Source organism: Rhagoletis pomonella, unplaced genomic scaffold, assembly GCF_013731165.1.
Source record: "Rhagoletis pomonella isolate Grant_MI unplaced genomic scaffold, Rhpom_1.0 Rhpom_scaffold_00003, whole genome shotgun sequence".
Taxonomy (NCBI): Eukaryota; Metazoa; Arthropoda; class Insecta; order Diptera; family Tephritidae; genus Rhagoletis; species Rhagoletis pomonella.
This window is the reverse complement of record NW_023458557.1, coordinates 49,129,354-49,139,370: the sequence shown is the minus strand read 5'-3', so window position 1 is coordinate 49,139,370 and position 10,017 is coordinate 49,129,354. Positions and strand designations below refer to the sequence as shown.

At 37.1% G+C, this 10,017-nt stretch overlaps 2 protein-coding genes across 4 annotated transcripts in view; one reads left to right on the top strand and one right to left on the bottom strand.

Moving 5' to 3' along the window:
• LOC118735271 (alpha-N-acetylglucosaminidase) overlaps positions 1 to 10,017 on the bottom strand; it is a gene marked incomplete in the record, with an annotated part of 182,890 nt that overhangs the window by 90,212 nt on the left and 82,661 nt on the right. The window contains 2 exon segments of the mRNA XM_036464926.1: positions 688 to 1,088; positions 1,160 to 1,320. Of these exon segments, the coding sequence (XP_036320819.1) occupies positions 688 to 1,088; positions 1,160 to 1,320 (562 nt within the window).
• Positions 1,651 to 3,825, top strand: LOC118735273. 3 transcript variants are annotated; one of them, XM_036464930.1, is made up of 4 exons: positions 1,651 to 2,041; positions 2,831 to 3,040; positions 3,492 to 3,674; positions 3,737 to 3,825. In XM_036464930.1, the coding sequence occupies exons 1-4, from the start codon at positions 1,799 to 1,801 to the stop codon at positions 3,803 to 3,805; spliced, it is 705 nt and encodes a 234-aa protein (XP_036320823.1). In that variant the 5' UTR covers positions 1,651 to 1,798; the 3' UTR covers positions 3,806 to 3,825. The 3 variants fall into 3 exon arrangements, with proteins under 3 accessions (XP_036320823.1, XP_036320821.1, XP_036320822.1); XM_036464928.1 differs by having other exon boundaries at positions 1,652 to 2,041; positions 3,432 to 3,674; XM_036464929.1 differs by having other exon boundaries at positions 1,652 to 2,041; positions 3,432 to 3,769.

Below are 10,017 nucleotides of genomic sequence, written 5' to 3'. Positions count from 1 at the left end.
AATAAATTTCTAAATAACGCCACCCTGTAAATAGCAAAAACAAATTTGAACAAATGTACCAGTCACGTAATTTGGCTTGATTCAATGCGAAAATCTGAGAGAAAACTTACATGTTGTGCCTGTAGCTGAGTGCGCAAAGATGCTTGCTACAATAAGTAGCGTCCAGGTTCAAATCTCATTAAGCTGAACATATAATTTAAAATTTTGGCGTTGGGTAACCACTTACACGCAAAGCTCATTTAACAGATTCCTTATGTGAGAACTCGTATGCAATGACAATTATGCATAACTGAGCCCTACACGTTACTACTATAAGTACTAAGGCAAAGTTACGCAGCGGGAGTCAATTGTTACCTTCTAGAGCAACTCGTTAAATGCCAGTAGAAAGCATGGGTGGTACATTTTCGAGGTACCGGTATTCGACTCCCGAAAACTGGTGAATTCACTAGTTTTGTACTAGTACTTTCCGCTGCAGGGTTATTTTGTTTTAATATTAACGATTGATGATTTATTTCGTTTCAACGTTAACGATTGAGTTTTATTTCGTTAATTTAGCTCTGAAACGTAACGAAATTATTTTGATAAGTTATTTTTGCGCATCAACAAAACGAAATCGATTCATATAGTTTGTTGAGCATCTCTGGTATGTCTTTATGCTGTCGCATACATATATGTATATATATTTACCACGCTTGAAAAGCTGCACCTCCAAAATGTTCGTCTATTTCATCTTTTGTGAGACCCATTTTAACATAGATTTCGTACCATATTTGCTCCTGAATGGGTGCTATAGTCAAAGTCACACCCATCATTGCCATCCAGTCTATGTGTCGCCGCCAATTAGAAAAAGTCCACCACGCAAAACTGTAGCTCCAGGTGCAAACGTTTTGGTAATAAATAAAATCACTTGCAGATTTGGAGAAGATTGTTACATTGGGCAGCTGCAGAGGTAGCGACAACTCAACATGGGTGTGGGTCCAATCTACATATTTTTGTAAATAATACTTGAGGTAATGATGAAAACCTTTCGCCACTGAAACACCGTCCGACCCAACTATCCTAATTATGGAAGGCGAAGGTTTTGTAATCTAAAAATCCATTAAAGAGGAAATAAACTATGGACTTTGTAAAATAAGAGAAAATTACGAAATAAACTCACCTCAAAACTTCGAGAGGCCATTGTTTTATCGATATTAACTGTGAAACTTTTCGAAATATCCTCACCAATTGTACGTATTATTAGATCCCGCACAGCTATTTCTTGTATATGTGAAACTGCTTGAATATCGGGCATATCAATTGCAGCCGAGAAGGGGTATTCTGTATACAAAACCAAGTAATTAAAAAAAAAATTTAAAGACAGCTTTTATTAGTGGTTAATAAAAAAAGGAAAAATATTAAACTAGATTTGAAATTTGAACTAATATAAAATTTGCTACATTTATTAAATTTCTTTTCAATTAGTTTCTTTCTATGTATATTTGGCGATACGATGCTTATTCGATCGAAATATGTTTTTTCATACCAAATCAGTAGTGTTAATTTTACTCACGAACTATGTGTCCTCAATAGTGACTTGTCCCACCGGTCACAAAATACTGCTCCACCCGTCAATAGCTAAACGTTTTTTTTTTTCAATTATAATAATGCCATCAAAGCATAAAATGTACCTTACCGCGGAACTCCACAGGCAAACAGCGATGGCCTACCATCTGTCATTTTGACAGATTATTGCCAGCAATATGATTGCAAGATTTTGTGTGTGGGCACTTTGATATCTTAACATATCATTTTTAAAATGGCGCCAACAAAGCATGTTCGATGTATTGAAGCTCTTAAGCATTTGGAAATGCTAAAACAACTTTATAAAGAGGAGGAAAAAAGAAAAAAGCCGCGGTTTTGGGTGAACCCATTTTTAAGGCAGAGGGAACTTCACGACTTGGAAGCAAACCTTTTAAAAAACATTTTATGGGAAGATGGTACCGACTTCAACAACTTTTGCAGGATGTCCATTGACCAATTCAATGAGGTTCATTCACTGGTAAATACACATATATGTACATGAAATATTTTTTATTTGAAGGGCTTGTAACATGGAAAGACTACGATAACCGGGCGACGAATTCTGATCATGTATTTCGATGTATTTCCACGTGAGGAAACCGGGAAAAATTACTTTAAAAAATCCATCTCTAAAAATGCTGTAGATAGCGTAGCCGATGTTGGCCGGCCAGTGTTAGTTTTTTGAAGCCCGACCAAATCCGGGGAAGCTTTTCTTTTACGACCGACCGTTGTATACGTGGTGGGCAGAGGCCCGTAGGGAGCCCTTACAAGAAGGGCGGATGACCCTCTTTTGTCAAGTGTGATCCTTTGCCAACGTGTACATGTTATAAATAATAATTTCGCCCAACCCATTACGACGTAATGAACGAAACAAAAGCGGCCATGTAGCTTTGCAACCCGAAATTGATAGTATTTCAAAATTTTTTCATAAAATTAGTAAATATTATATAATTAAAGTACTTTTAAACAAAAGTGCGATCTTTTAGCAACGTGTGCATGTGATAAACAATGTCGGCCTACCCATTCGGGCGTATTAAGTAAAACAAAATCGGCCGTAAAAGAAAGCCAACCACAAAAGCAGCTTGCGCAAAAGTAGTCCAATTGTTTAAATATGTAAATAGTCAAGGTGGAATTTGTTCATAATTTCTCCTGGATTCCTCATCCGAACATCCATATGCATACATGAATAAAACTTGGCCACCCGGTTATCGTACACGTGCCTGTAACATACATACATATGTATTTATATATTTACATGCATATATAGGTGGATACTAAAATTAAAAAAAGTGATACAAGGATGAGATGTGCCATTACAACAAGAGTTCGCCTAGCTATAACTTTGCGCTACTTAGCGACTGGCGATTCGTTTCGTTCTTTGGAATTTCTATCACACATATCACGAAAAACAATAAGCAAATTTTTGCCAGAAGTTTTGGAAGCATTGACTGAAGCACTTCAGGAGGAATATTTAAAGGTGCTTATTGTAATTTTTCCATTCTACATATCGCTAGCTTAGAGTCAAAAGTTGCTAAGTCCAGTTTTTCTTAAAACATACATACATATACATATTTTGATACAAGAAGCAGTTTCTATTCGGTTATACGCAAATTTGCTAAGTCCATAATAGTCAATGAAAATTGTATAAGCAAAAAGAATACAAAAACGTCTCATCAACAAATTAAAATCTTGTATTGAAGTTTTTGCAAATTAAGTGCTTGAAGAAAATGTGTTTGAAACGTGTTTATTCTCTCCTGTAAAATTTGAAAAACTGCACTTAGAAACTTATCAATTTAAGCCAGCGACATGTGTAATAGTTTTTAACATAAATATGTACATCTATTGTATGTGTATGTTTTATTCTATAGACACCTACAACAGAAAAAGAGTGGTTGGATGTTGCAAATAATTTTGAATCTCTTTGGCAGTTCCCGCACACTTTAGGAGCAATTGACGGAAAGCACATTCGGTTAAAAGCGCCTCCAAATTCAGGTTCCGACTATTTCAACTATAAAGGCTATTTTAGCGTGGTTTTGCTTGCTGTTGTCGATGCTCACAGTCGTTTTATTTATGTGGATATTGGGGCAAACGGCAGGGCATCTGATGTTATGGTGTATAAAAAACTGTTCTTTATATAATGCGTTGTTAAATAACCAGTTAAATTTACCTACTGATAATCCTTTATGTGGCCAAGTTTGCAAAACACCCTATTATTTTATCGGCGATGACATTTTTGGGTTAAGTCGGCACTTGATGAAAGCCTATAACCCAAGTTCAAACCTTACCACGTCGCAGGAGGCGTATAATTATAGACTAAGCAGAGCACGAATGACTGTGGAAATGGCTTTTGGCAGGCTGGCTGCGCGTTTTCGTATCTTTCACAGGCCAATAGACGTTTCTTTAGAAACATGTGATGCTCTTATAAAAGTTTGCTGCGTTTTACACAATTACCTGACACGAAAACTGAGTCAGCCTCCGAGCCCTCAGGATGATTGCTCTGCTCAAAGCCTTCCACAGACAATTTCCAGTTTACCAGTACAAGAACATGACACATACAAATACTCCTGCAAAATTCGAGATAACATATGCAAATATTGTGTAACCAACGGGGATGTTTCATATCAGTGGATAAAAATAAAAAAACAAGTCGCAAAGTAAAAAGTAAAAATTGCTTGTTTCTGCAACTCCATTATTTATTTATTTATTTATTTATTTAGTCTACAGAAAAATGTTTTCTTACAGACAGTTGAGATAAAAAGATTTAGAATATTTAAGTATGTGTGATACATTACAGAGTGAAATAATTATAAATATTAACTTGTAAAGATAACAATGATATTCAATAGCAATTTGGGTAGCTGGCGAGGCCTTGTCTCCAGTCTACTTTTGTGTGCGGCGGGCGGAAAGACCTAGTTTCCGCTCCGCCCTGTTTACAGGCCGTTGATCATGGTCGGAAAGGCCGAGCTTCCGATCCATGTTCCCGTAGTCGTTACTTTGTAAGTGAGGCAGGCGGAAAGTCCTAGTTTCCGCTCCACGCTATAGACGAACTGTTGGGCGAGGTCGGAAAGGCCGAGTTTCCGATCCCTGCTCCTATTGTCCTACGCGGTCGCGGAAATATACGAAGCCGTTACAATTGTACTAAGCAGTCATAGATATTGTGTAATTATTTCGTTCACGGTTGCAGATATTAGTTTATTTAGTTAACTTGTTGAGCAATGTTTTCTTTATTACAAAAAGCGATTCAGATATGTCGATGCAATCATAATGCTTGTTAAAATCTTGGCATAAACACCGAAAAGCATCATGCATTTCAAAGTTTGATTTACAAATACTCAACACAATAGGTTTAAAATGTCTCGTGGGTCTTGTAGGAATACAAAAATTTATCTCACTCAGTAAAAAGGGACTACTGACCATCCCGTTCATTAATTTAATTAAAAAAAAGAACACCAAGCATCTCTCTACGACTCTGAAGCGTTGGCAAATCTATAAGCTTCAGGCGATCCTTGTAGGGTGGGAGATTTTTAGACGAGTCCCAACATAAATTTTTGAGGGCAAATAACAGGAACTGTTTCTGCACTGATTCGAGCCTGTCACTATGAATTTGATAGCTAGGATTCCATACTATAGATGCATACTCCAAAATCGGTCTAACTAGAGAGGTAAAGAGAACTTTAGTGACATAAGGATCGTTGAACTCCTTGGCCCAGCGCTTAAGAAAAGCCAACAATCCTCTAGCCCTAATCACGCAGGAGTTTATGTGAGACTTGAATTCTAGTTTCGGATCCATAGTTACACCTAGGTCAATGAAATTGGTCACTTGCTCAACATTGTGGTCAGATATCATATACGAATTTGGATAGAACGATTTTCTAGAGAAGGTCATGAATTTACACTTTTTCAAATTTAGTGACATGGAATTTGCTTCACACCATTCGAAAATGCAGGTTAGGTCAGCTTGCAAATGCTCCCTATCTTCTGCAGTACTAATGTACTTAAAGAGCTTAACATCATCAGCGTACATTAAGCATTTCGAGTAATTCAACACCTTAGGAAGGTCATTTATAAATAAAATAAACAAGACGGGACCAATATGGCTGCCCTGAGGTACGCCGGATGTGACATGTATTGGCCGGGAGGTACAATTTTTAAAAATTACTCTTTGTTTCCTATCCACTAAGTAAGAAGAAAGCCAGCTGAGAAGAATAGGAGGGAAGCCAATTCGATCAAGTTTATATATAAGGGTTGAATGAGATACCTTGTCAAATGCCTTGCTGAAATCAGTGTAAATCACGTCCGTTCGAAGATTGTTTTTAAACCCATTAGACACATAAGTAGTGAATTCAAGAAGATTGGATACAGTTGATTTACCTTTGCAAAAACCGTGTTGCGATAGATCAATAGCAGAAGTAATAGAGTGAGATAGTTCTTCCGTAACGATTGCCTCAAAAGCTTTAGCAATAGCACAAAGCTTCGCAATTCCTCTATAGTTTACGATGTTAGTCCTACTTCCATTTTTATAAAGTGGCAAGATAAACGAATCCTTCCAGGAAGATGGGAAGACACCCTGTTTTAGGGAAGCATTAAAAATATTTGCCAGAGGCTTATACAAATACTCTGCACAACTTTTAAGAACACTTGTGGGTATACCGTCTGGGCCAGCTGTATATGAAATATTCAAACAATTCAAATGAATGAGGACGTCCGCAGCAGATATCGATGGAATTCGGATACAATCAAATGATGGCAGATCGAATGGGTAGCTAGATAGATTCGAATTCAGTTGGGAAGATGTAGAACTGGCAGAGTAGTTTGACTCGAAGAAACCAGCAAACATATCGGCAATAATATTTTCGTCACTGGAAACTAAGTCATTTAACTTCAATGTTGAGGGATAACCGTTAGTCTTACGCTTTGTGTTCACAAATGCGTAAAACGATTTGGGATTAGAAACTATATTGAGTCGAACCCTGTTAATATAATTATTGTAACACTTTTTGTTCAATACATTGTATTTATGCCTAAGAATGGAGTACGCGGAGTAGTGAGAAGACAAGCCAGATTTTTTAAAAAGCTTAAATGCTTTGGATTTTTGATTTTTTAAGCGTTTCAATTCGCCAGTAAACCACTGAGCGTTAGACGTTACGTTAGCTTCCTTAACAAGAGGAATGATTTTACTGAAAATGTGGCGTAAGGAATTGCTAAAATGTAAGGCACTATCTTCAGCATTCCCATCATACTGGGGCCAAGTTATCTTCGATATCTCTAACCTAAGTTTATTATAATCTGCTGTTTTAAATGAGTAACGCTCCGCCCTTGATTTTTTACTGATAAAGCAACATGAGTTGCGTGAATTTATCAAGGACAATTCTAGTGGTGGGTGGTGAGAATCAACAGGGGTAATCAAAGCATAGCTAGGGGCTATTGTGACGTTGGAAACATCGTCCACAAAAACTAAATCCAGACATTTACCTAAGTTATTACTAACAGAGTTGATCTGGTAAAGACTAAGATCTGACAGATCGTTCAAAAATTGATTGAAGAGATCACGAGAGGAATTTGGTACTAGAATACCATCTATTAGATCCCAAGAAACACCCGCAAGATTGAAGTCACCCAGGACAATAACAGTATCGGAGGGCTTCACCATGGCATGTAGAGAGAGCAGTAAGGAGGAGTGTTTTAAATAAACAGAAAGGCTCGAGTTAGGTGGTATATAAGCAGCAACAAGATAAACGCTAATAGAATGATATCTTATTCGAACGCAGAGGAATTCAACTTCATCGGTGTCAGTGAACTCAATTTCTTCAGAAGAAAGGTCAGTCTGGACAGCGATTAAGACGCCTCCACCTTTTTTATTTAAACGGTCGTTTCGAAACACTTCATACTTAGGACACAAAATTTCCGAGTTGAACACATTCGGCTTGAGCCAGGTTTCAGTAAACACCAGTACTTTGAAGTCAAAATCATAGGACTGCAAGTGTAACCTTGATAGCTTTGTGTTCAAACCTCTCACATTTTGGTAGTAAATGCTAATGGTGAGGTTACTTATTAGTTTTTTGATGCCGAGGTGGAAAGCGGAAGTTGAGCCAAATTTTGCCCTTGCGGTCTAGATCTAAATTCAAATTCGCGAATGAAGGCACCGCTTGGCCAAAAAGATGGGCTCATTACTCTATCAAAGCAGTCTTCGGATATGTCTATTTTAAAAGAAGAAATGCTTCTTTCATACGAGAATCTGAACTTGCGTACATGCAACTCATTTGCTATCAGCCTGGAAGTTAAATACCCCTTCACATCATCGACAGTGGTATCTTTTGAAAACCTAGATATAAAGACCGATTTTTTGGAAGGGACAACGATTAAATCCCTCGGGACGGGGTTAACGCAATCGGAAACGGTTTCAGATGTGGTAGGGGGTTGCGGAACAGGGGGTTGCGGAACAGCTGTCAACTTTTTTGGAAGGAGCAACGATGGCTTCGGATGTGGTAGGGGGTTGAGATGTAGTTGTGGAGTTTTTGGAAGGAGCAACGACTACTTGCATTGGAACGGTGTTGACGCAATCGGAGATGGCTTCAGATGTGGTGGAGGGTTGAGATGAAGCTGTTGAACAGGAATTTAGTGAGGCTCCAGTAGAAGAAGGACGTGGTTGGGGAGATTCAGTCCGCCGAGGAATCGGTGTGTTAAAGCTTATGAGTTCTTTGTTCATAGCTGGAGTCAAAAGTGGGCGGTTCTGCGGAAGATCCAGGTCCACAGTGATGGGATTCAACACAATATTTTCCACGCCTCTCCTACGTCTCTTAAGACCTTTACCAGGAGAAGGAGAGGAGGAGGAAGTATCTAATAATTTAAATTCTTTGAATTCATCCTCATACTTCTTGAACTTCTCGTTGAGCAGTTTTAGCTCTTTGCTTATCTCCGAAAATCCATTTCTAGCGGTTCTAAATAGTTTACAGAGATCCACAACAGTTTTTTTACACTTTGGACATGACCAGCGAAGTCCATTGTCTCCAATAATCATATCCAGAACTCTCCCATTAATACCAGCACACTTTAAATGAGACAGTTCATCGCAAAGCCAGCACGCCACAAAACGGTCCGAACCGGCTTTTACATTACATTTTTCGAACAGACAGGACATTTTTAGCGAATTTTATTAAAAAAGAATAAAAATAGCGAAATTAGGAATGTATTGTACGAAAACGTTTCAAGCTCACAGTAATTGGCAGTTTAATAGCTAGTGGTCTTATTTAGTGAAGTTCAATGGTTAGAAACCGTGCTGAACTTAACAGTTTGAAAGCCACTGAGTTTACAAAATCAGCTGTCACCAAGAAAGCGACTGTCGATGATAAACAAAGGTGTGTGTAAAGCGCGAAAGAAAGCAAAATGAACAAACAAATGCGATATTCCTTACACACTCACGCAAAAGCAACAATAATGCACCAAAACAGGCAAATATGCACGAAGGCCGACTAAATAAAACTTTTCAATCAACGCACTTTATGACTAAATCAAGTCAATTTATTGGAATTTGGCTTCAGTAAACTTTTTACGGTGTGAATAACACAAATTAGAACTGCTTAGCACTTTGTAAACGAGTTAAACTTTGGAAATTCTTTCAAGCGAAAGTTTAAGTGACCGCACAGTACGAACGTTGATAGATAGATTCAGAAAGTAAAAACGTTATTTTAAATTTCATATTAGGAAAGTGGTTTCCGGTATTGATACTGGTATTTTTAGATCAGAATTTTTTAGAAATATTTCGGGTATGCAGTTTTGTAGCCCATTATAATAAAGTACAAGTTTCAATAAGCAAAAATTATGCGTTCAATATATCGCATGAACAAAAGCAATTTTTATATGGAAGAAAATGCTAATATTTCTAAAAAATTCTGATCTAAAAATACGAGTACCAATACCGGAAACCACTCAATCTCAATCTAATAGGTTTGTTTTAAAATTTTTTAAACATTTTATTTTCATACAAATTCATCAAAAAGTAACGATAAATAAAAACTTAACTTTAACGAATAGAAAAGTGAATTGTAAGTGGATGTGTTAAATGTAATGCAAATATGTATGCATATATTAACTAAAATAAAGTTTTCTTAAATGCTATTTTATAATTACACTGGGTGACAGTGTAAATTAACATGGATCGTAACATACACCCCCGACAAACGATAGCACATCATTTATAGTTTTTGTACAAAGTCTGAAAATTAGATTTAAATGGTATTTGTTAGATAAAGAGCTATACTTTTATAGAAAAATAATGAACCTTAAATAATCAAAAGAAAAGTAGTCAAAACGTGTAAAAATGGTGATGTGCTATATTTTGTCGCGGGGTGTAGGATCTACTCAAGTAATAAACAACTGTAACATGTGAAAAATACATATATGTATATATAGCATGTATAGTCATGTGAAAAATAATAGGGACAGGGCCTTTTGGAC

What these genes read in the sequence shown, in the direction of transcription:
- LOC118735273 (XM_036464928.1), top strand. Translation starts at nt 1,799, where the DNA reads ATGGCGCCAACAAAGCATGTTCGATGTATTGAAGCTCTTAAGCATTTG. An exon ending in TCAATGAGGTTCATTCACTG is followed by an intron (nt 2,042 to 2,830) that starts GTAAATACACAT and finishes ATGCATATATAG; the next exon opens with GTGGATACTAAAATTAAAAA. An exon ending in GCAGGGCATCTGATGTTATG is followed by an intron (nt 3,675 to 3,736) that starts GTGTATAAAAAA and finishes ATTTACCTACTG; the next exon opens with ATAATCCTTTATGTGGCCAA.